The following is a 27,829-nucleotide window of genomic DNA, read 5'->3' on the forward strand; positions in this document are numbered from 1 at the left end:
ATGTATAATGGCATTACATATTATCACATAGTATGTGTGACTACGGAAGGGGTTTTGGATTGGTGAATGCATTTATTGACCACTTACACACACGATTCAGACCTACAAGCAATTACAGCGCCGCCGCTAAACTCCACAATTCACCACAGCACCCAGTAAGCCTTTTTCAGCCTGCTGTTTCTTCACCGGTCGTTCCCTTGCAACGGCTTCAAGCAGTGGAGTTTCTTCAGCTTCACAAGGTCACGTCCACTTTTCTCAGACTCCCATACAGAACTGACTAAATTGACCTTGTAAGTTGTTTATAACATCTCCGTACGCAACACGCAGAAAACACAACTCTTCTGTTGTTGTAGTCAAATTGTTGCGCTGTTATGAATCTTCTGCCTAGCAAACAGGAACGTGTTTACAGAGCCGTTGTCCAGAAGCGGCTCTGGTATGTCCGCACATCTCGTGGCAGCTGCATAGCAACAGCTCTACATACTACAATATTACTAAACAAACCAATATTCCAATATGGAAACACAGACCAATAGAGGAATACTAGCAGACCAATGTAGATGTATGTAAAGAAGTCACATACCTGATGATGGCTCAACGAACAGAAATGTGTTGTAAAGAACGCCAAATATATGGAGCATCCATATTATGGTGACGGAACAAAATAACGAAATTTCGCACATACAATATGAAGCTAAAATATAGTAATTGTCAATAGATTTTCCGTCAAGTGCAACAATGTATATTTTGATCACTTAATTATCTCATCTGCCTTACATGTTTCGGTTCCAAGGAACCATCTTCAGAGGCACTTATAACAAACCATGAAAACACTGGCACAGCTCAACATCCACAATATGTAATTATTCGTGGAAACTATTACATATAACGGAGTGTAAAGCACAACACAAAATCTATTGACAATTAGTGATTGATAGTGTAACGGACCAAAATGAAACAATTCTAAAATATAGTGTTTCACCTTTTTCTAGCTGTTAAGCTGTCAAACATAACCACCGTCCTCACAGAAACAGAGGGACACTGAGACAAAATGTCGGCATGTGGGGACTCCTACTGTCCACATTAGGCAGCAGATGTTCGCAGTCCCGTGTCTCTGGTCTGCTTGTTCATAAATGCAGGAGGAACAGGAAAGAGCAGTCCTGCTGTTTCACCGAACATGGTCGGGAATGAACAACGTCAATACGCCACAATTAATAAAAACAATAGAAAACCACTCAGAGAGCCGACATACAGCCTCAACTTTGAAACAATTCGCCACGCTGTGTAATTGTGCGATTGTTCTGTATAGTTTCAGGAGTTTATAATGAAAACACAGACGTTATAAGTATTCATTCATTCATTCATCAGTAATCTGTCAGACGACAGGTCCACAGTCTCTTCCAGAACAGTTTCTCCACTTAATGCGATCTCCTGTTTTTGGAAAGAGACTATCCAGGAAAAGTGATAATGTGGTAGTTTTTCCATTTGCTTTCCACATCGCAGTACAACAGCCGTTCAAACCACTCTGGTCACGCCTGTAGCTATACGAACTTGAACCATATCGAGCATCATTTTCTCTGCCCTTCAAGTCGCTGCTGATGACGCTGCTTCCGGCATCAGTTTTTGGTGTCTCTCTTCGTCTGATGCCTACCCTTTGACCTGTCCAGCAAGGGAGGCCCTGCCAACGAGGGGGTTATAAGTATCTTCTGATAAATTATTTTTTCATTTGTTCTTGTTTTCTTTATATTTCATGACTTATGATATTAATTTTTTATTTCATTGGCGCTACAGCCCTCATTTGGGCCCAGGCCTACCTCCATGAAACTCGCCGTTTCACTTCGGTTTTACTAGATCTTAGACATACGGTAGGACTCCTTGGGCGGGTGATCAACTCGTCGTAAGGCTTCTACCTGTACACAAATACAGAAAAACGCAAACAAATATCCATGCCCTGAGTGGGATTCGAACCCACGATTCCGGCTTCCGAGCGAACTAAGACAGTGAATGCCTTAGACCGCTCGGCTACCGTTGCCGGCCTATTAAATTATTATAGATGGCAATTATAAAATCTGCACGATTTGATTTTTGTAAATACGATTGCGACGTAACTTCTGGGGGACCTTGAACAAACTGACGAAAGGTCCCGGTGCAAATGCCTGATCCAACGCTACGGAATTTTCAGAATCTCTTGATGGTTTGCTATACTCTGTCTAGCCTATGTGATTCTGCGCTGAATTAAGCATATGAAAGCATATGAGGGAGTTGAGGTATAGCTCGACATATTCTCAGCCTCTCAAAACAAACAAACAAACTCTATGGCCTGTAGTCCGCAAGCGAACTATACAGACCGAGCGACCGCCGCTTGTCTGCGAAGTTAGTGTCAACTTTAGTGGATAGAGGGTGTTGCTTGGTCAGCGCAACGGATCCCCACGGCCGTTAATGTCGGTTTCCTAGACCGGATTCCTCTCACTATGTGAAACCTAGCAGTCAGCTTCATATCTTTGTCACTTTGTTTCCGCTGCTACAGCCCCTGATACCCATCGAATGTGAGACTGGTTGAACTCCGATGAAGCCTGGGCGTTGTTGAAAGAAAATACGATACCTGAAATCGAACCCCGCTTCTCCAGCTATCCAGCCCGTAGCCGAAATACTATACAGACTGTGAAATGATGCCTTCAGAAAACGTGACGGATGCTGCAACTCTGTGTTTGTAACCATCACGTAGTGTTTGTGCCTCTGCGTCCAGTAGAACGACAGTGAATTATCCGGGTGCTCTACACGAGTGACCAGGTGTCCCTGTCTTACTGAAGCTCACAAATTATTTCTCCGCCTTGGCAGCGTCAACTTTGTAAGACAGCAAGAAGCTGTAGCGAAGCCTGACCTAAATCCTACTGTCTTATTAGGTGACACGCTAAGCTTGTAGGTTTATATCAGTGTTGTATTAACATGGTTTGAATTACGGCTGTGAGCGTGTTTATGACTTTGTTTTGCGTGTAACAGCTGAAGCTGAAGGGCATTGTTTGTGGCCGGCTTGCTGCGTGTGGGAGTTGGAGACAAACTCCATTGTGTTCTCTGAAATAATCGTCTCACTGCTGTATCCAAACTTGATTTATTTGTTGCCTATTTTTCTCCGACTTTCTTTTCTTGAGGAAGAAATGTAGCCTGATCAGATCATAACTTTTCTGTGTGCGCCAACGCCTCTGTGATCTAGTGGTCAGAATTCCTGGCTAAATATCCAGAGGTCTCGGGTTCGATTCCCGGCACTACCAGATTTTCTGAGAAGTAGTAGGTCTGGAACGGTGTCCACTCAGCCTCGTGAGGATAATTGAGGAGCTACTTGAACAGAAAAGTAACGGCTTCGGTCTAGAAAACCAAGATTAACGGCCGTGGGGATCCGCTGCGCTGACCACGTGACACCCTCTATCTGCAAAAGGTGGCACTAACTTCGCCGACAAGCGGTGGTCACTCGGTCGGTATAGTTCGCTTGCGGACTACAGGCCACGGAGTGTTTTTTTTATTTGCGGCAACTTTTAATGATTGCAAAGCATTTCACGTCACTAGGTATGAGCATGACGACACTGTTCTGAATGCCCTGCAATTTCATCATCGAAAAATATGCAACGTTTGAACTTAATACATTCTGTAATACAAACCAACAACTTTATTTGACTTTAAGTTTCATAGCGAAAACTGACCATTGCCGCAAAGACCTTGACATAATGTACGAAGACAGGTCGCAAACATTGATATAAATTATGCATAAAATAAGAGCATTTAAGTCAACAAGTGAAAACATGGCAACAATTTAAAATTCGGAATTTAAATCAGACAAACCTAACAAGAGACAGTACTTGTAATTAAGTAAGAAGTTCTTCCAAAATTCTGAAGATGACAACTTTACTATTACTGTTACTACTACAACTACTGTTTCTGCTGCTACTACTGTACTACTACTACTACTACTACTACTACTATTTCTGCTAACATTCTATAATAAGTAGATTGTAAAGGGTTCTGACTATTGTGGATAACACACAGAACTACTGGGGTTTTGGACTTTTTCCATCGTCCGGAATTTTAGGTAATAGAGGACACGACGTTTCAGAAACGATCTGTTTCCGTCTTCAGGTGAGAAAGGAAGACACCTACTCAGTTGGACCCCTTAGAAAGAACTAATCTCAATCAATCAATCAATCCAGTGATTGAGATTAACTCTNATAATTTTTATACCTACCATCCCTCATTCCGCCATACGGGGGGCCAGATAGCGGAAGACACGAAACTTGTCAACATGCAGAAACGTGAGTGGGTAAAGCACCTTAATGTCCCATCCAGAACGCTCCCCTTTGTCAGATTTTCCACACCGCATCTGGTCTTGTTCTCGGGATCTCATTAGTCATTTTCCTGTTGCCTCCCTTCTTTGGAGCTTCGCTTTTCTCCTTCCACCCGTCTTCCTCATTTATCAATAGCAGAAAGAAATCTCTCTCCTTGAGCTATACCGTTTCTCGCTCCGCCAATCCGTAACAGCTTCCGAATTAATCTCGATTACCGTTAGATTGAGACTTCGAGATATGTACACGCAGACAAACAAGTTCATAGAACTTGTTCAAATCATACTCCACTTAATTGTGATTGTGGATGACACGGAGCTCTTCACGTCTGCAATTACTGGAATGCACAGATATGCGCTATACCTTTTAGAGAGTCTTAACAACTTCCCTCATTCAGTTACTTCTATCTGACGTTCCCAACCAGTGAGAGAACACTGAACCGATCAGCAGGAAATGCGGTTTATTTCTTTTGTTTAATAATTCAGTGAACTCTGCTGATCCTTCCAGATTTATTATTATTATTATTATTATTATTTATTTATTTAAACTGCAAATGGGTTTTTGACTGGTAGCAGTAGTACTACAATAAGCCACAACACATAAATAGACACATCACACAAAATAATACACGACACTCAAACAAAACACAGCACACAAAACGACACAATCAACAAATGACACACTAGCACACAGTAAATACAATGAAAATACACTTACAACTATAACAAATACAATTACAATTACATATATATAAATTAATATTAAGAAAATAAGTATACTATATACTAAACAGTCACAGTATTGGAATGGGTAATGTCATATCCTGATGATAACTCACCGTAAAGTCTAACACCCTCATTAAAGGTACTCAGTGTGAGAAACCGGATGTACAGGAACCGAACAAATACAAACCTGCATGAAAATCCCAGAATGTTATTGTGTGGAGGCCTGCTAGTTAGCGCCTTCATTTGATTCTGTGGATTGTTTCCTCCACTTCATCGCTCACTTTTATCTGTTATTGGGATGAACAATGCATGGAAATTTACCTCCATAATCTGTATATACTTTTCTGACACATATCAAAGCACTTGAAAAACTAAAAGACTCGACTACTTTGAAAGGATCGGAGAACTCAAGGAAATGAAGACTACGGCGAAAAATAAACTTGTAGACAACAATTGCAATATTACACCTTCCAGAAAAACGTAACGAGTTTATTCCCGCTGCCATCGAATCATTCCATATATTCCTGAAATAAAAATTGGCTTTTTAATAACAACTTTCTACCATGTCGAATGGACAAGAGACAGCATTTTTTAAGAATTTAAAGCTATGTTATTTATGGCATGAAGTTTCAATACCATTGCGTAATGCTTCACATTCACATTATAAAACTCTTAAACATTTTAAAATTCATCTATAAAGTCAGACTTTGGTGTTTCATTAGAGCGACGAGACCAATATTGGACATAGCAGACGTAAGGAAAATCCGTTTCGCGTGGTACATCGTCAGTTCACAGGTCAGTGCGCCATTCTGCTCAGTTTGCAATATCATGTCGCGCAGCTTCTTCCAGAAGAAGAGCCTCTTCCCCCTCCATGAACCTGTCTGAGAGTAATTAACTTGGCTGGTAGCTGATGTTTGCATTGAGATGTCTTCGCTCTTTGCCTTATGCGGTTGGCAAGAAATTTGCAGCTCTAATGCATACGGAGCATCGTATCAAATGCTGTAATTTCGTTTGGCCTTCCTACTTTTCTATGACAATTTTATGATGTATGTACAGCGGAACACGAGCTCTGAATGTGAACAACTATCCATAAATAATGGAAAGTACAGATTTAATCATGTTAACATAGTTATTTAGGAATTAGCTAGAACTGTAACCGGTTTATTGTACAGTAGGGAAAACTTGTACAGAACACGCCAATAGTTCAATGTGAACCGGGAAAGATGTGATTACCTTACGGTCTTCTTCCTTCCTGAAAATTTGTAATTCTCAAAAGGTCTGTGACACTAGTTGTTTCATTATACCAGTATTATTTCGGATGAACATCTATAATTTTTACCGTCAACTCCATAATAATTTATTATTTATTTATTTACTTATTTTTTTATTTACATACATTTTTAATTACATTTATTTACATACATACATTTTTATTTACACTGCATATTTCGATCTCAAATAAGTCATCTTCTGGTGCTGCAAATTTCACACATTTTATTATCCAACTGCAACGGCAACATTCCCATCTTTAAAAATGGTTCATACAAGTTAGCTTCTATTCAATTCACAATCTAGACAAAACTTAGACTAGACTTTGGTTAAAATTAACAATAAAATACAATAAAATGAGAATTCTTATGATATTTTATTGTTAATTTTAACCAAAATATATTATAAGATTTGTCTAGATTGTAAATTGAATAGGAGTTAACTTGTACGAACCATTTATAAAGATGGAAATGTTGCCATTGCAGTTGGATAATGAGATGTGTGAAACTTGCAGCACCTGAAGATGACACGTATGAGGTCGAAACATGTAGTGTGTGGTAAATAAATAATAAAGTATTGTGGCTTTTATTGTAAGAATTATATATGTTCATTGTATATACGCAACAGGATGCATTTCTTAAAGATAAAACTAACTGCTTTGGATACTGGCTTGTGTTGTAATACTGGGAGTAAACAAAACGAAGGGAATATATGTCCACAGGAACATAATACAATTAAGTACACAGCCTATACTAACAATCTCAGATTATGTAATTTTAATACAGTACTTAATTAACTTAATATTTTCCTACCCCCGCAATAGTCTTTAGAGAGGCAGGACCATGTAACTAGCAAAAAACACAATGAACATATCACGAGCATGTTGGTGTAGTGATAAACTTCTAGATTTTTGTATGGGGGATGCTAGGTTCAATTTTGGCCGGAACACCCACTATCCTTAGTTTTTTCGTGGTTTTGTTCAGTACATTCAGGCAAATGCTTGGATAGAGACTCGATTAGGCTTCCTTCCAAATGCTTTGCAATTCATTATTCTTCAAGCGTTCCATTCGACGCTCTGTAGTCTGACATACTAACTCACAAATGCCATTACACGTGTCGCAATGCGGAGCACCTGCTGTGTGCCGAGAAGGGGAAGCGAATGGTGAGCACAGCCGGCTCACAACGAGCGTTCTGCAGCCACTATCTCTGTCGTAGTTCCGCTGTTCATTGGGCGTCTGGACTGCTCAGTCAAATGGGACCAGTTCACACAAGTATTTTAATTCACTTCTGCTCTGATTATATTCTGTCAACTTTTCCAAATGAATTAGAGACTGTCAGTCTCAGAAATGAACCGATATTTTTATGCATATAATACCAGCCAGGGAGGCTAGGTCTCAACTGAAAGGGCCGTGAAACCAGAAAAGAAGAAGAGAAATAAGAATAATATAGTACTAGCCACAGAGCTGCCTCCCCTTCTGTTTGCAGTATACAGCATGGTGTAGGCGCTCATTCACTCCACGTACAGCCGCTGTAGGAAGTTCTTTTGTTCCATCTTGGTAGCATTTTAACGATTCCTCTTGTAACTTTTTCAGTTGACCTAATCCTTCCGGCCGCACTATGGCTCTGGAGTCGACTCAGCATCTAACAGAAATGAGTACCAGGATTATTCTTGGAATATTCTTGGGGGTAAAGGGCGGCCGGCGCCTAGGGCTGACAACCTTGTGGCCATCTATGAGCCGATTGTCTAGAAAATGTGGGAACCTCAACATCTCACAACCCTATGGGCCTCCACGGCCTGTTACAGGAATACCTTTACTTTTCTTTATATTTTCTTTTTATTGTAACACGTGTATAAAATGTTTTGAGACTAAACACCTGTGTGGATACATCCAGTTGAGTTAACGTAACTTGCATGTTGGGTTTAGTAAAACTTGTCTAGTTAGTGTTTAAAATGGCCACGCCATAGCTCAAGCGGTTAGTCGCTGGCTTCCCATCGCGGCGGCCCTGGTTCGATCCCGGGTCTGGTCAAGTGGGATTTGTGGTGGACAAACTGGCGCTGGGGCAGGATTTCTCCGAGTACTTCGGTTTCTCCTGCCAATCTTCATTCCACCAATCGCTCCACAATCACCCTCACCTATCATCTGGCGCTGGTATAATAGTCCTGAAGTGGCAGCAGTACAAAGGCTTAGTCCCACCCCACTAGCAATAAAAAAAATAATGTTTACCTTTGTATGTTATACTTGTATTCCGGTGTTCCTTGTTTCGAATTAGGGCCACGTTACTGAATATCAACCTGCAGACTTTCCTAAATTTGCCAGTTTCTATAGGCGAATTTCTGGGTAGTGTCACCAAACAAGTGACTGTCACATCCAGAGTAATATCTGCCGACCATTCATGGCAGAAAGCAAAAGAAAGATATCGGAAAATATTTCTTAGTAAACAGGACCATCCAGCTCTGGAATCAACTACCTGCAGATGCTTTAGGGACTCTCTCCTGTAAATCAAATAATTTTAGGAAGAGGATTAGGAAAGCGATAAATAAGGCGAAGTGAAGGTATGGGGGAAAACACCTAAAAATGCAGTGAAGTGAATTGTGGTGAAGATGTGAAGGGTACGTAAGTGTAGTGAAGTGGAATGAAGTGAATTGTGATGAGGATATGAAGGGTACGTAAGTGTAGTGAAGTAGAATGAAGTGAATTGTGATGAGGATGTGAAGGGTACGTAAGTGTAGTGAAGTGCAATGAGGGAAGGTCATGGTGAAATGCATCAGTTTATGGCATTACGTCTTCCATTACTGTTAGTGTTTAGTGCTTATTTTTTATTAATATTAATTTATTTCATTGTAGTTGTAAATCGTATTCGCATTGTATTCACTTTGTATAGTGTGTCCTATATTGCTTGTGTAGTTTTGTGTACTGTTTTCTCTTTGAGTGTGGGATGTTATTTTGTGAGATGTATCTTTTTGTAGTATCACTGCCACCGTGTAAAACCCCATTTGCAAATTAGAAATAAATAATAATAATAATAGTAATAATAATAATAATAGTAATAATAACAATAATAATAATAATTGTGAGCTATTCATGAAAGGTTCATATATAACCTAAACATAAATAACTCATAGCATCCGGCTTCCTGAGGCTTCCTGGCAAACACTAGAAATGGGAATCTCCAAATTAGAGCCCCTGACTCTGATTGACATCTGTCTTAACTGTGTTAAAACGTAATGTAAAATTTCTCTGAAGAGCCAGAGGATAACCATGAAATTTACTTTGAGGATGACATGCAGAGGGCCAGTTACGTGCCTGCTATAGTGGTCTGTTCTTTTTTTCATAGATAATGGTTCACCTGGACCTGGCGCACACATATTCTCGCCAAAAGAAAACAACTGGACATCAAATTTAGTCAGATGCATTGCCTAATTGGCAGAAAGCTAGAACTGTCAACCGAAAATAAACTTCTAGTATACAAGACAATACTGAAGCCCATTTGGACTTACGGCGCACCATTATGGGGAACTGCAAGTACATCCAACATAGAAATATTACAGAGATTCCAAAACAAAGTACTTCGCGCTATAGTCAATGCACCGTGGTACGTCCCAAACAGACTGCTACATGCCGATCTAGGCATACCCACAGTACGGGAAGAAACCACAAACATAAGCCGTAAATACAAACACAAGATAACAGCACACCCAAATGAACTGGCAACCACATTATTAAACGGTGCAGACGAGCCCAGGAGACTGAAAAGGCATAAGCCAACCGATCTAACGACGCGCCTCATATAAATCTAATACATACAATAACAAAGTCAAACTCTAAATAGATTCATAGAGACTGCTCACTTGAGCATTACTCTCCCCGAGATGTTCTCTCTTAGTACATGTATTTAAGTCTTAGATTAAGTATTTCATAAGATGTACTTGTAGTCCTTAATATGGACTGATTGTACAAATAAACGGAGATACACAAGAAAAATAGATAGTCGCTTTACTCGTGTGCTGCTACTGATAACAACTTCACGGGGAGTGATAAGCATCCTGTAACAAAACTGTTTGTTTTCCAGTGAAGCTGGATTTCAACCCAGCGGACCGAGTTAGCGGAAAGCAATCAATAGCGGATTGCACAAAGAGAACTCTGTGGCTTGTACAAAAGAAATCAAGTTTCATAACTGGAACTGATTTTTTTTTTTAAACAGAAATATTAGGATTGATATATGTGTGTGCACGCGCGCGTGGGATCTAAACGTGTAGCGACATGCTGTAAAAAGGCATGAGTACAATGATTGATGTGAACTGTGGAATATATTGCATATCTTTAGAGAAAATATCTGTAAAGGCGCGTCCACATTACTCGTGCTCTTGCTCGCCAGGCTTGTGCTCGCCGGGAGACTCGTCTGGCTTTTACTTGTTCTCGTAAATCTTCGTCCACACTACTTCAGTTGCTCGCCAGGCTTCGGCGCGTGAGGATCCCTAAAATTACTCGTAGTGTGTATAGACTGTAGTCGTATTTTAATTTATTGGCTATAGGTTTTTAAATTAAAATGTTAAATTTGCTTGTCTCGTGACTTGTCATATCGTCCACATTACTCGCCAAAGTAGCGAGTCACACGAGCACGAGCACGAGTAATGTGGACGCACCTTAAGACGTCGTTAGGAGCAGGAGTCCAGACTCTATCGCAGAAGCCAGGAGGCTACGGCCTGAATCAAATAATAGTGATTCAAATTATATTTTCGTTATGCACTGCATCACCGTATCGGATGTAAGAGTCCGGAGAGGCATAATTGTAAAAAGGAACATTTAGTATGCGTCGTCGAAGATATGGACCGCCTCTGTGGTATAGTGATCAGAGTTCCTCGCTACAGACCTAGAGGTCCGGGTTCGATTCCCGGAGCTACCAGATTTTCTGTGAAGTAGTGGGTCTGGAACGGGGTCCACTCAGCCACGTGAGGACAATTGAGGAGCTATTTCAAGGAAATAGCAGCTCCGTTCTAGAAAACCGAAATTAACGGCTATGGGGATCCGTTGCGCTGACCACGCGACACCCTCCATCCGCTAAATTTGGCACTAACTTCGCCGACAAGCGCGGTCGGTATAGTTCGCTTGCGGACTACAGGCCACGGAGTTTATTTGTCTGTCTAAGGTGTGATGTAATTCTTCTGCCCTTTGTTTTTGAGCTCGCATTTTCATAAATAAATGCTGGTATATGAACTGTACAGTCAAAGCTGTTCAGTTTAAACAGACTGTTTTATTTTGACAGGCCAGTTTTCGGGCGTGTCATGCAGCCCAGAGACTGTGCCAGTTGAGAATGGAGCACTGATTGAATGATGAGAGATGAAACAGAAATAGGCGGACTGACAGACAAACATGCCCAAATGCCACTTCTTCCCACAGGGCTGTTATGGATTTGCTCATCCTCTATGATATGTCGGCCTTTTTGTCGTTTTGCCACGGACTGTGGGGAGACTAATTATTCGAATTATTATTGGTAACCTGCTTACAGGCTTCTGAGTCTTCTTTCGAACACGACGCAGGAGAATCGCAGACGGTTCTTGTGTGTGGCTGTGAAGAGACACGCAAACGTATTGACCGCCCTCACTCCCAAAGAGGACCATTCATTTTCATTACGAATCGTGTCATTATCACCGCAACTGAGAAAACAGCAACCGCTTAACCAAGCAGACTAAATATTATTGTTACGTAATTGTGAGAACAATCAAGTCGTTATTAACTGGGCTCCTTGGAAGGCAGAAAAGTTACTTCTGTAAGAATATTTGTAGTCCCTTGTATTTAGCACTCGAGTTCTTATAATAAGGTCAACCTCTGTGGTCTAGTGGTCAGAGTTCCTGGCTACAGATCCAGAGGTCCGGGTTCGATTCCAGGCGCTGCAAGATTTTCTGAGAAGTACTGGGTCTGGAACGGGTTCCACTCAGCCTCATGAGGATAATTGAGGAGATATATAAAGTAAATGACGGCTCCGGTCTAGAAAACCAGAAAATTAACGGCCGTGGGGATTCGTTGCGCTGACCACGCGACGCCCTCTATCTGCTAAATTTGGCACTAACTTCGCCGACAAGCGGCCGTCGCTCCGTCGGTATAGTTCGTTTGCGGAACAAAACCACGGAATTCTTTTAATAAGAGTGACGAAAAACATGATTAATCTAGGATATTTCACAGCGAGGGACTTCAATTTATAGAGGTCCCCTAGTATTTTAGTGTGGGGAAGTTATAGAGCCGGTCACAGTAGCCGAGCGGTCTACGGCATGTACTGTCTTCTCTCACTCGAAGGCCGGGATAGTGGGTTCGAATCCCACATAAGGCATAGATGTTTGTTATGTGTGTTTACTTCGTGTTTGTGTTTTCCTGTGTTTAGGTGGAGGCCTTGCGACGAGCTAATCACTTGTTCAAGGAGTCCTGCCGTATCTAATATGATCGAAATCGAAAAACAACCTCGACATCATAAAGGTATAAGAGAAACTGATTATGCAATTAATAAATGAGTTTTTTTAGTAAGAGTTACGAAAACATGATTAATCTAGGATATTACTCAGCGAGGGAAATTATAGATTTAGAAATGGGGCAAATTTTTGGCCGTGTTGGACAAGAAATTCATGCTGAAATATGATACTGAGGTATCTTGAGAAGTAACTGCTGGGTTACCGAATAAAATACGAAATCATGACATTAAGTTGGACACTACATTGTGAGAATTGAAAGCTGATAGAACTGACCTCAGTCTGTGTGAAGTGGATTGCTTCAGTATTAGGGTTGTTGAACTTTTGGAATCTGTTTTCTTCAGAAACAGCCAGAATTGCCATTCGTCTGTCCATAGCATTCGACAGACTTCAGTTTACTTCACAGTATTGTTCTCAGATTCGTCCCATAAAATGCTACAAGGATTTTATAATCTCCCCATTGTTAATGCAATGTCACGTCCCATGTTCCTTATACATTTTCTAGACATTCAAGCTATTGAAGAAGCTTCATATTCGTATTATTACTAAGATTAAAGACTTCTGTTGGCTAGTGACATATTTCACAATCTTCCTTCGTTGAATAGAAGGGTACCCAACTTCTGCATTGTGACGACTATTATACTTCATGCTGCTTAGCGTCTGGGTTGCATCGGCCTCCCCCTTACCAAGAGATTGTGCGATGAGCCGATCCCCCGTCCAGCAGGATCTCCCAAGTACGTAAAGGATTCATAGTCTCGCAATTATTTCTTAATCGAAATAGGTAAGCTGTATTATTTAGTAAGAGATGTAAAAATTTAAGACATGAATTGATTTTGTTATGCTTCAGATGGCAAGAGACCTGCACAGACGTTCAATAATCACGGCTCTCTGAAAATGCAGGTCTCATAGTCGACTTCGAATCTGGAACACATTGTATTTAACGTTATTTCAAGCTAAAATATTTTGGAATTTTAGACAACTTATGCCACTCAGCTTATTGAACCTACCACATGAGACACAAACAAGACTTTGGAGCTACCAGAATGATATGTATAAACCTATACTTAACCAACAATTGGAAATGTATATTCTCTATAGATCTACTTTGAGATGTAAAACGGAAGACAGAAAGCATTAAGCATTTAATATGCCTATATACACATATATCAAAGTAGAATTGTTGCTCGGATTTCTGTATTAATTAATATGTTAATATCAGATCGTCTGTTTTGAAGACCGATGTATCATGAAAAGCAAATGCTAGCTCGTTTAATTTAGTGTTATTTTTAGCAGTTGAATGTTAGAAACGAAATACTCGTATTTCATTCTTTTAATGTCAGCAGATTTCAAAACTTTTGACCAATTTCAAAAATAAATTTATTCAGACACCACCTGAACCGTATTCATTATGTTTAAGTGCCAAACAGTGGTCATTACTTTATTACAAAGCCTTTTCCAATATTTGTATTAATTGATTTGTTAATGTATACACTTAATTGAGGGTCCATTAAAAGTACGGTTTCAATATCCATAATAATTATTGCGAAAATAGAAAAAGGTACTCAATTGTAACTAAAACACACATACATGGCTAACATTTAAAATTCATGATCAACAACTTTTTATTTAATAGCTGAACAGAATACCATAATTACATTTTCCGGGACTCAAAACAGTCGTATTGCGTTGCTTACAATAAGTTTGGCAAGTGATAACAGTTTTCTGGGAAGTTACCGTATTTACGCATGTATAGGCCGCACATTTTTTGCCCAAAATTCAAGAGGAAAACTGGGGTGCGGCTTATATTCGAAATATTCGAAATCACACTTCATTTAAAAAAAATATATTCATAATTAGTAATACAGAGTGTTCTACTCCTGAAATAATATTCCAAGAAAATTATTTTTTCTATAATTTCTGTCTGAAAATTGTGCTGCGGCCTATACACGCACGCGGCCTATACATGCGTAAATACGGTATATCATGTAGCTGTTTAGATCGATATCAGTGTTTCGGAAGAATTTGCTGCCTCATTATTCAGTGTGGAAAATATGCCGCGCACGAAAACTAGGGTACGGACAGTGATAGGAAAACAGGAACCGGGATTGCCAATGAACCATTGGAATACCGCGACCCTTAGAAGAAGCATACACATTTTGAGAATAATATGAGATACGAAAGTGTTCTGAGGAGGAAAAGAAGGGAGAAGATTTTCCAAGAAGGAAAGCAGAGATGTTTCGGTGGGAGAATAGAGGGACCCGATAAGATTTCCCAGAAGATCGGTCCTCAGTATCGCGCGAAATGGCAATATCCCGAAGGTAGGTGCATCTGAGCATCGCCAGCTGAGCAGAAAATCAGGAAGAGACGGAAGTGAAGAAGATAGGTCAATCCGCAGACACAAGAAAGGGCAACTAGACCGAACGCAGATTCCGAGCAGAGCGCCCAGAGTTCACAAGAACTTCAAGGCTCTAATCATTCTGTGACTCCACACAGTTAGGGGTTCACTGAAACGTATATCACGGCAGAGACAAATACTAAATGAACTCAGATATGGCAAAAACAGCTCCGAATAGATAGTTGAATTTACTGAACGGAACACGAGAAATTGGAATAAAATATTGATTAGCTTCCAACATTTCCAAAAAATTGAACATAATCATTCTTTCCGCTTCGATGTTTACTATACATGTTTTTTAACTTCCTGGGAAGACCAAGGCGTAGGTGGGTGGACAATATTAAAATGGAACTTAGAGAGATAAGAGGGATGATATTGATGGGATTGATCTGGCTCAGGATAGGGACCAGTGGAGGGCTCTTGTGAAAACGGTAATGAACCTTCGGGTTCCATAAAATGCTGGGAAATTCTTGGGTAGCTGCTGATTTCACTTCTCCTCAAGAAGGACTCAGCTCCATAAGTAAGTGTTTTTAACTTCTTTGCCTGAGGTTCTGCTTGTGCTACTGGGGTTGATGTTCATGAAATGCATATACAAAATTCTGTTGAAAAAATAGTAACACTTATACATTGCAATGGAGCCGGGATAGCGCAGTCGGTATAGCGACTGGCTATGGGCTGGACGATGGAGGGGTCGGAGGTCGAGTCCCGGTGGGGTCAAGCATTTTCTCCTCTCCAAGTCGTTCAGACCGGCTCTGGGTTCCACCCAGCTTCCAATCCAATGGGTACGAGCTGTCCTTTCCCCGGGGGTAAAGCGGCAGGGGCGTGAAGCTGAACACTCATCTGCAGCTAGTGCCGAGGTCAAGATAATTTGGCTCTCTACAGCCACCCCCCAGTAAATCTTCATGGGGTAGTGCTTAATTAGTTAAGCACAGGGACAAGTTTACCTTTTACTTTTGCCTTATACATTGCAAAGACGAATCATTTATCATTACGTAAAATTAGAGTGCACTAGACCCGAAAATGTATCAAATGTGGATGAGCATATGATTTCATATTTATATTTTGTTTCCTATCGATTTATTTTGTTCAAACGACTGATTATGTGAAAAATCACCTGAATTTAAGCTTTCAGGTGTTACATAGGCCCGAAATATTCCAATATCAAACAAAAGGCAAAAGGTAAGGTAAAGCTATCCCTGTAACAGGCCGTGAAGGCCCATAGGATTGTAAGACGTCGAGGCTCCAATATTTTCCCTAGACAGTCGGCTCACAGATGGCGGTAAGATTGTCAGCCTCACGCAAGGGCCGCCCTTTACCCCCGAGGAAAATTCCTGGTACTCATTTCTGTTAGAGGCTGAGTCGAACCCAGGGCCATATTACGGCTTGAAGGATAAGGTAAATTGAAAACAATCACCTTATTGGGACTCGAACCCGCTTGTAGCATAGTGCCTCAAACAACTGCGCTAATTCCAATAACAAATTTACCCAAAACCTTCCAATAATGAATTTTGTCGAAATACACTAAGTAGTTCTGGAGGTAAAACCTACGCACCGATAGAGAAAGATGTTAACTCCCCATTAAACATTATCTAGCTAATGGAGTGAAAACAGGCAAATTCAAAAGATGATTATATTACATTAACTTTACATTCCCTGGGCCAAGAGCTGTTCAAAATGACTGTAGGTTATTCGGTATATCATATTGTGACATGTATTGGTGTTAGACGGGGTTCGGATTGATAATTTCATTTATTGTCCACTTAGAGTCGTAACTACAAATAATTATTCACTAGTACTGCTTTACACGCCTCAAATCACTCCACATTAATCCTCTCAGTCTGTGTCCACTAGTCTTCACTGTCCGTTTTACTTGTTATTCAATCGTAACATTATGAATATTTTTGCTTTGAGGAAATGTATTATATTTTTATCTCACTTTCAGTGGTTGGAATGATCTTAATACCAGGGAATTTTGTAGGAAATGCCTCTTTTAAAAGTGAAATGACAACACCTCTTACTTCCTGATACAAGTTTTGATTTTCAGTAATTGTCAGAAAAATATTTTGAAGACATCAGCAATTACTTCTCTGCCCTCCGCGTCATCATTTTTGTAAGGAGAGTTGGTATCTCTTTAGTCGGATTTCTTCCTGATCCGTGTTTTAGTATATTCCAGGATGTTTCTTTATCTGATTATCGGATTTTGCTATAAGCCTACAGTAATGCTGCCTTTTAGCCTCTTTCATAACTGTGCGCAGGATTTTGCAGTATTAATGCAATATGCTCTCATGTGTGGATTATTACTGCTCCTGCTATATATATATATATATATATGGACTGCTTTGATATCTGAAAGTATTTTTATTCCTTGTGTAATCCAGTCGTTTTTTACTCTACCTACAATTTTAATCTGAGCAGGAACACTAGCTTCAACGATATTTAGGAAAATATATAAAAAAAGAGTTAAACTTGTAAGTTTGTATCCTTATGTTTGAATAGAGGTTCCCACGTTTCATTTTCTAATAGATGCTGAAATTGAGCTATGTTTTTTTTCTGGTACTCTCTTCCAAGGATATTAAATTTACTTTTGTAGTAATATTATTTACTATAAGGAATAGAGCACCTTGGTCTCAGAGGCCGTTGACTAGTGGATATACAAGAAGGGTTTAACCTTGAATTACCTATAAAAATACTATCAGTGGTTCTACTCAAGGATTTTTGAATTCTTGTTATAAAATTCGCAGTGTGTGAAAAATTGTATGTCTTTAGTAAAGAGTTAACTTGTTTTTATAGTTATTTTTAATTAAATAGTTAATATTTACATCTTTACAGATTTTAAACTCAGATTTTTATTTGTACAGATGTTTTAAAGTTGCATCTAGTCTCCTTAGAAATTCATTAACATCTCCTGAAGGAACTCTGCACAAGCTTAATATAATTAGGTTAGATGTCTTAGTTACTAATTGAATTGTACAGATTTCAGAGTTTTGTTCCTTGCAGTGATGAGAAATATTAACTTTGAAGAAAGCAGCTTTCTGGGATGTGGTGCCGTGTAGAAATTGTGTTAACCGACGTTTCGTAGGAACGTATCGCCTACATTTTCAGGATAGAAAACAAGAAGAAATCCGCGAGCGGACCAGCTTGAGCAGGTGCAACAGACTGGGTCCTACAAAAATCGATTAACACAATTTCTACACGGTGCCACATCCCAGAAGACCGCTTTCTTCATGGTCACCGCCGTGAAAACCTCAAATCTTACAATATTAATTTTACTGAAATGTTGATCTGTCCTAACAAAAATACAGACACCTCCCCTCTGTACGTCTCTTCGGCGAAACCTGAAGCCTCATAGATAACCGTTCTCTGTGAGGTACAGCAGTTCTCTTTATTTTCCATCCTCAGTTTCTGAATAGAAGAGTCAGGCTATTCGATGGTAGAACACAAAATTGGATGCAGTTTTGTTTGAAGTTATTGCAGGTCCTATATATTTAACGAATTGACTTTAATTGCTTTCAGGCTCCCTATGGAGTACTGCTCTTTTCTTGATAACACATAATCACATTCATATGCTTAACCACCAGCCTCATATTCAACATTAAAACCAGACACTAACTTAGTCTCCGCCACTTCCTTCCTGATGGAAGTCGTAACGTCAATTTGATAATAATCAAGACCTGTAGGTTAAGACTTATAGTTAATCTCTCATTGTGTAAGCGTGTTTTGTCCATCTCTCACGTTTCCGTTGTTGTTCATTAGTTGCTGCAAGATCATGATCACAGCCTGAGGTATGTTATAAGTTCTTTGCACAAAATGCAAAACGTGAATTCACAATGTAAAAGTCGTGCTGGTCCTTCCACAACTGCAAATTTAATAAAAAGCTTTTTAATATAATGAATGTTGACAAATATTTACGTGACTGAGACGTGGGTTTGGATTGGCAATTGGATTTATTAACAATCTGCAGGTCGTAACTGCAAATAGTTATTACACTTTTGCTGATTTACACAATTTACAATCACTCCATACCAATCTTATCAGTTTATTTCCGCTAGTTTTCACTATCCCCTTCCTGACAATGGATTTATACCACAGGAACTGTAAAAGTATCACTAAATTACACACTCCCAATACCACTGCACTATAGCACACTTCAAATCACACTCTGAGTCTTATAGTGGCTGTCTCATACCGAAAAGTCAGAACTAAGAACTGAACCATAGCGCCGTTTGTTTTGAAGATGACTTCTTTGCACGGACTCCAAGGAAAACACCGTCTTCCATTTATGAAATGTGATTACCGAACAATTGCATAGCAACTGTCGCGACGCGGACCCCATAGAAAACAGTCTGTCTATTGTTGAAAATTATTTACCGAGCCTCTGCTTAACAACGCTCTGGCCATCCACGTTACTATATTTACAATACTAATATATTTGTATTAGCAGTAAATAAATATATAATGACCGATGAAGTATCCAAGGTAGCGAAGAATGTCTTTGAGGAATATTTTTCCCATATTGAAATAAAACTCTCAGTTTTTGTTTGATTTGCACAGCATATTGTTTTTGATACGTGACAGGAAATCGACGCCACTGTCAAAAGCAGAGCAGGAGCAGGAGCGGTGATGAACTTCAGATGCATGGGGAAAGATAAGGGATTTGTGTTCGTAATGCAGCGCAGAAAATTCTCCGACTATCATATTTCCGCATCGATTAAACGTCTATGTTCTGATGACCAGCATACATGGCTGACTCAATTTGGTCAAGATAAATGATGCCCCGTTACGTGCTAGTATGTTTTTGCGTCTCGCCCCCCTGTCAAGCCCATGAGACTGCTTCATTGCATGTCACGAGTCTTTTGTTTTATAGTGGCGCCAAGCTCGGCGGTGCGGAAGGCTCGGAAACTAAAATTTGCATTAAAATTTAAAGCTGTTGTTGTAAAAAACCTAATACATGAGACCCTTTAAATAAAGGTAGATAAGAACTGGTGGACCGCTCTCCGAGCCTACACTCAAACTCCTCATTCAGATTCGCCATTTATTTAAAGTCTTCTGGGATATAGCGCCGTGTGGTTCGGTGAAAGTTAACTTGTATATTTTTTATTTTGTGTGCTGGAGTGAGACGCAGTCCACTTAGTACATCGGCAATTAATTGGCCTTTGTACCAGCTCTGAATGATACTTCAGTACGGAGAGTTTAGTGGAACAAGATTTATTATTATTATTATTATTATTTTACTGCAGTTGGGTGTTAACCCGGTGGCAGTAGAACTTACACTGAAACAGACAAAGAAAACTATAACATAAAGGGAACAATACAAAACAAAGTACATACATTACGCAAGGTACACACAGTGCAAATCCTAATATATATAGTCATAAAAGGGCACGTGCTTGTGTTCATTTCACTGGACTCGAACAAGGACACTTGACTTTACTTCACTATTTTCCACTCAAACTCCGTGGGGAAACCGAAATACTCGGAGAAAACATGTTCCAGTGCCATTTCGTCCACCATAAATCCCATATGATGTGACCTTGGATTGGTCACGGTCCGCCACCGTGGGAATCCGGCGACTAACCGCCTGAACTGTGACACGGCCGAAGTTAATCTACGTTTCGGAGGAATATGTCACTTCTGTCTTCAGGGTAGAAGAGGAGACGAAGAAAGAAAGCAAGATGAAGTAGGCAGGAAGCAGAGCACCAGAGTCTTGCTTCCCTGATTTTTTGATATTGGAGATGGATGCGATATTTTCCTCAGAAACTTCGGTTGAATTTCACAGAACCACACAAATTTATATACCAGAAAAACTTCATAGTCAACACTGTGAAAAAAGTTGTTACTGTCTTCCAGTATTAATGAATGTAAACTTGTTTGTAGGAATTTCACAACTTTTACTCTTCTCCAAGTATAATTAGAATGATGAAATCAAGGAGGACGAGGTTGGCAGGGCATGTAGCACGAATGGGAGAGAAGCGGAATGCGTATAGGATATTGGTGGGAAAGCCAGATGGAAAGAGACCACAGGGAAGACCAAGGCGTAGGTGAGTGAACAATATTAAAATGGATCTTAGAGAGATAGGATGGGATGGTATGGATTGGACTGATCTGGATCAGGATAGGGACCAGTGGAGGGCTCTTGTGAACACGGTACTGAACATTTAGGTTCCATAAAATGCTGGGAAATTCTTGAGTAGCTGCAGAATTGGCGGCTCCTCAAGAAAGGCTCAGCTCCATAAGTAAATATGTAAGTAAGTAAACATGTTTGTGGGGAGGTTTATTTAACAATCTATCAGTAACGAAATTATAAAGTGTCGGAGAGTGGAATGACTGATGAATAGGAAAGGATGTGGAAGGAAGCGGGCTTGGCATACTTCAGGCACTTCCCTGCATTCACCTGGAAGCACAGAGAAAAAATGCGAAGAGTCCCAGAAAAGCTGACGCCCCGGCCGAGAATCGAACCGATCACATATCAAATACAATTCTGTAGCTTAATCTCTAAAGCGGCACGCTCAGTAAATGAAATATGTGGGAGCTGATTGATTTTCTCCGCTTTCTCGAGGACATGATGTAGTCTTAAGCAGAGAGATCTTGATTTTCGTTGGGTTCTATGAGGGAACCGGATCATTTTTACCAATTTCAGTAGCATTCTGAATTGGATCTGGGACTGTCTAAAACCATTTATTTGTAAATTGTTTTTGTTCTGGGACTACACGTTGTTATATCTCAGAAGATAGACCTGTTCATAACCACAAAATTTGCAGAGTTATGTGCAGTTACATTTTATGAAAGTGTAGTTCAATACACCTGAAAGTATTTGAGATCAGGGTGCTGAGCACAATGTTGGGACCAAATATGAATGAAGTGGTATGAGGACGGAGGGTGTTGCAAGATGAAGAGCTTCGAAAGTTTTCTTTTTCCCACTGGCTGTACAGCCTCCTTGGGCCCTGGTCTCTGATTTTCAGTTTCATGATCATTTTACAGACTGTAGGACTCCTTGGACGAGTGATCAGTCCGTCGCAAGGCCTCTACCTAAACACGGGACAACACCGACACAGAATATACATATACCAAACATCCATGCCTTGTGTGGGATTCGAACACACGATCCCGGCTTCCGAGCGAGCGAAGACAGTACATGCCTTAGACCGCCCGGCTACCGTGACCGACTTCGAAACTTATGCTCTGCACCAAATATAATTAGAATTATCAAGTTCAGAAGGATGAGATGGACAGGGCATATAGCACACATTGGGAAAATGGGAATGCATATAGGATTGTATGTGAAAGCCAGAAGGAAAGAAACCACTAGGAAGACTTACGCTTAGGGTGGTAAGATAATATTAAACTGGATTTTGGAGATGTAGAATGGGGTCGAATGAGCTGGATTCATCTGGCTTAGGATGGGGACTAATGGAGGGCTTTTGTGAACAAAGAAATGAACCTTCACATTTCATAAAATGTTGGGGAATTCTTGAGCAGCTGAGCATCTGGCAAGTTCCCAAGAAGGGCTGGGCTCCATGAAGTTGTTTAACAGATACCAATTCAGAGCGACATGCGATAATATCGGGCTGGTTAGCCTCATGTAGAATGCATCGCCTTGATGTCCCTGCGTTGTAGTGAGAGCTGTAGAAGGGGGGTCCATCTAAGCAGTGGATTTTTTAGCGAGTGTTTGTGGATACGAAAGAACCGCAGAGGGCCGATGAATGCCCGCGCTCAAGACAAGTCAGCTGGCAGATCCCACCAGCTCTATAGGAATGGCTCTCAGGAGACGCCGAGATCAACAGGCTGCCCGCAGGAGGCGAAGGAATTGTAAGAGGGCGGTATCGAGAGCTTTGGGAAAGTAAATTTTGGGTTGAGGGAGGGACGCACGGATCGAAGCAACTCTTGCAGCGCATGCGTAGATCATTAGTGGAACCCCTCTATAGTCAGTATCGAATGTGTCCATGAAACTGTCCTATATGCTCAAGGCTGCACTTTCATAGTTTCGTTGTTTACTGCAGAGCTATTGCCGATCACAGTGGCCGCGCGATCTTCACTTGCTCGAACACTGTGATCGTGGGTTCGAACCCCACTCAAGGTATGCATATTTGTTTGCGTGTGCGGCCTTGCGACGGGCTGACCTCCGTCAAAGGAGCCCTACTGACTGTATAAATTAAGAATCTGAAAAAGCGGCCAAGGTCCACAAGAGATAAAGAGCCATAGATAGATCGATAGACAGACAGATAGATAGATAGAGAGTTATTTTTTATTTATGGGCATAATTAATGGTAATTAGTACTGACAATTTTTTCCTCCTTGACACTACAGCCCCAGTGGGCCTAGGCCTACCTTCATGAACTTCTCCGTTCACTTCGGTTTTTCTAGATCTTACACATTCGGTAGGACTCCTTGGGCGAGTGATCAGCTCGTCGCAAGGCCTCTACCTGTACACAAACACAGAAAAACGCACACACACAAATTAACATCCATGCCCTGAGTGGGATTCGAACCCATGATCCCTTTTTCCTAGCGAGCGAAGACAGTGCATGCCTTAGACTGCTCGGCTACCGTAACCGGCAGTGTATAAGAATAATATATAAGAATTCAGTTCGTACCTCACAGGAAACAGATCCGAACCCACGATCCCAGCTTCCGAGCGAGCGAAGACAGTGCATGCCTTAGACCGCTCGGCTACCGTGGCCGACACTGACAATAACTAGCAATATATTCCCGTGATATGTTGTACTGTGTTGTTCTGTGTAGGTAATAATAGCCTTGTGACGGCTGGACACCATTACAAAAGACATACCAGAAATCTAAAAGATTTAGTTTTTGAGAATCATTCCTGGAATATAGAAGGCCGAAGGGCACAAGCTCATTTTGTATGAGCGTTAATTTTGATTCACCAAGTTTTATAAGTCCTTTTTAGCATCTATTTTCCTTACTCTGCCTTAATCTGTTTTCACTATTTTCGTACAAAACGTTCCTCGTCCTCCTCCTACCTTCACATATTATGTCCGCTGGACTGTTTCTCCTCAGAATTAATTCTGAAAATACGGATCTTATAGATAGTTGGTAGGTCTGCTTAGACGGATGATCTGCCTTTCAAAAGACCGCTACGTACACAAGACGAACACGGACAGGGAGAAAACGCAGACAATCATGTCTCCAGTGACATTCACTGGAACGATCCCCGTGTTTGAACGGGAGAATACATTTCGTGTTTTAGACCGCGCAGCCATTGTACAAAACGTTTGCTTTCATTTCAATGTTTATCTGTTCCGTACGTAGCGACAGAAGCAGCAGGGGCACTGACTAATGAGACAAGATTTTTTCTCGATGTTCCTCTTTCAATTCAGGAAAATGCTGGTATTCTACATTAAATTAAGCCACGACTGTTTTCTTTCACATTTCTCTTCCAATACATTCTTCACGTTATACATTCTGCATTACTGAGAGTGTCCATTAAGTAACGCGAAAAATTAGAATATACAGAACCATAGTTTTGTCTTTTGTCCCGTATGGAGGTGACACTTGGTCTCTGACATTAAGGAGGAAACGTGGACTGAGGGTGAAGAATGCCGTCTTATGGAATATGGCGCCGTGTAGATCTTGTGTAAACAGAGGAGGAAAACATCGCCTCCATCTTCAGGGTGAAGAAAATGAGCAAGTGACTGTAATCTACAGATGGAGGCCATACATTCATCCGAAACGTCGGTTCACACAAGGACTAGACGGCGCCACATCCCAGAAGACGGTATTCTTCACAATCACCGCCATGAAAATCTCAAATCTCACATGGACTGAATGTGTTTGAGGACGGAGCGTTGAGGAGAATATTTGGATTGAAGAGGGATGAAGTGACAGGAGGTTGAAGAAAACTGCACAGTGAGGAGATTCATAACGTTTACTCCTCTCCAAGTATAATTAGAATGATGAAGTCAATGATAATAGGATGGACAGGGAATGTAGCACGAACGGGGAGGAAGAGGACTGCATGTAGGATATTGTCGGGAAAGCCAAAACGAAAGAAGACCAATACGAAGACTGAAACATAGGTGGCTGAATAATATTAAAATGGATCTCAGAGAGATGGGATGAGTGGTATGGAACGGATTGATCTCGCTGAGAAAAGAGCAGTGGAGGGCTCTTGTGAACATAGTAAAGAATCTTCTGGTTACATAAAATGCAGGGAAATTGTTGAGTGGCTGAAAAACTAGTGGAGTCTGAAGAACACGTGCACTGTTTCTGTACCGTCATGTTACCTGCTATCAAGCCAGTGTCATAACTGCAGAGGGCACACATCAAAACTCTGCAGACCGAGCCTTCTTCACCATGAAATGTCTTGTCAGCTGATCCAGTCAAGAACGCTTGCTTTCTGGAATCTCTGGCCCCACTTGCATGTTCAAACGGGGTAGAGCACAAACATTTCTCCTCTCTCTCCGTACAAGAACAGTGTATTTCCTTCGAGTCTTCTTGAATTAGTTATCAACGCACATTCGCGGTCTCTTAAGCCCACAATTAGATTTGCTGTAGCAAAAGAGAAGGGATTTTTATTAGGTAGAATTTCATTGTTTTCTCTTTACTCGTTACAGGGCACAGAGTTTCCATCTGCTGTATCCGAAACTTCTAGAGGAGCCATTCCCTTCGTGAGTTAATTAATAATTTGACAGTTGTATATTTATTTTGAAGGGTTTGTTTTGGGAGGGTAGTTTATGGATAAACTGTGAAGATCAGGAAGGAAGCGGTCATGTCCTAATCGGGTTTCTATTAGCATTTGTCTGGATAGACTGAGAAAAACCATGAAGGATCTCAGTAAGGTTATCCGATGTACCTGCCAAAATTCGAAACGAACACCTCCCCAAAATAAATCTGGAGCTTTATCGTTATACCAGCCTGCTCGGTTGATGACGATTTATTTATTTATTGGAACTATTTTTATTTCTGTCTTCCCGTTTAAATTAAGTCATATTCAACGCAGCTTCTGCTCACCTATTTAAGTGAAATTGACAACACAACTTGCATGTCTCATACACGTACAGCAAGCACAGGGCCTCTGTCAATCTAGCTTCGGAACAGCAGATCGTGCCCTAACTCATGTACTTCATGTTACAACGGTAGTCTAGTCACTTGAACGGTCGTACGCTTGACCACCGCCAAATTTAAGTCTCTCCTATTTTCTCTGACGGCTAAATGGTTAATGTTCTCATTGCATAACCTTGGCAGGGACTGCATAGAAAAAACTGCTTTCAACAGTTCTATTGTTACGTGTGTATACGTTTTACCGCGAATGTGTTTATCGAACTGTTACTAAGAAATGGCTGTCCTTTTCATTCATCATGTCATAATACCATTAAATTTGCTTCTTATTATGAATGTCAAATTCAAATTTATGTTTTATTTACGATTTACCGTCATGCAGTGAAATTCGATATGTTACTGCAGACAAGTTGGGATCCGTCCTGGGTTGAACCTGGGCACGCGGTAGTGTAGTTGGTTGAAACACTATGCTACAAGTCGGAATATCGCGGAATCGAATCCCGATGAGGTCATTGGATCTGTCAGTTGACCTAATCCTTCCATCTGCAATATGGCCTTGGGGTAGGCTCAGCGTGTAAAGAAATGAGTACCAGGAGTATTCTTGGGGGCTAAAGGGCGGCCGGCACATAAGGCTGACAATATTACCGCTTTCTGTGAGCCGATTTTCTAGTGAAAATGTGGGAGCCTCGACATCTCACAACCCTATGGGCATTCAAGGTCTGTTAACAGGGACAGCTTTACCTTTACCTTTTTACCTGGGGTGAACCAGTGAAACTTAATATTCTTCAGTCTCCTGATGAACCTTCAGCTTTAAATTTCTATCAAGCTGCAACGTTTCAGGATTTCTGTTGAACGCGAAAAAAATGTTGATCACAGGGCTATATTTTTCGTATTGCCGGAAGAGTAGGAAAGGGATTTTTACCAATTTCGTAATCAAAACGACAGATTAGCAGGCGGTAGACAGAACACAAACACGATACTACCACGCGCCAGATTCATGTCCACATGCCGGAAGTGATACGAAATGTGTAGTATTTGCCACTACTCACTGCAGAGGCCGCTAAAATCAAAGGTTGCAACCCGCTGGACGCTGTATACACAAATTTTGTGATCCGACAGCAAATACATTTCACCCACTGGCTATTTCGGGCAAATTGAAATCACGTGGGTCACAGTCAAACTTGAATTGTGTGAAAAGGCGTCAGTTTCAGGTGACATGTTACTGAACTGTAACTTGCAACCTACACCGCATTGCCTCCCACCAATTGCGATGTGATAATCATTACACTAAATTCATCGTGCATCACTAAGTTATAGCTTATTTAACGACGCTATGTCAACAACGTAGTTATTGAACAAGTTGATGCAACGTTCATATCCTGGCCGCAACACCTGATTTCCTGATTGAGGTTCTGGGATAGTAACTCGATTAGATCATTACCACTTCCTTCCAATCCTTTTCAATCATTATTCATCAATCACCCCGCCATTTGACTCTATCTTTAAATAAACCTAAGGAAACCAATAAAGAAAACAACAAACTCCGTGACCTGTAGTCTCCAAGCGAACTATACAGACCGAGCGACCGCCGCTTGTCGGCGAAGTTAGTGCTAACTTTAGCGGATAGAGTGTGTCA

The 27,829-nt window shown here is 40.7% G+C and overlaps 1 protein-coding gene across 1 annotated transcript in view; it reads left to right on the top strand.

The window, feature by feature from the left end:
- Positions 1-27,829, top strand: part of LOC117283090 — a 495,561-nt gene that overhangs the window by 269,663 nt on the left and 198,069 nt on the right. Inside the window, exon 3 of the mRNA XM_033755453.1 lies at positions 25,749-25,802. Coding sequence (XP_033611344.1) covers positions 25,749-25,802 — 54 coding nt within the window. The remainder of the gene's footprint in view (positions 1-25,748; positions 25,803-27,829) is intronic.

The sequence above is a fragment of the Cryptotermes secundus genome, unplaced genomic scaffold (assembly GCF_002891405.2).
Source record: "Cryptotermes secundus unplaced genomic scaffold, Csec_1.0 scaffold328, whole genome shotgun sequence".
In the NCBI taxonomy this organism is placed as follows: domain Eukaryota; kingdom Metazoa; phylum Arthropoda; class Insecta; order Blattodea; family Kalotermitidae; genus Cryptotermes; species Cryptotermes secundus.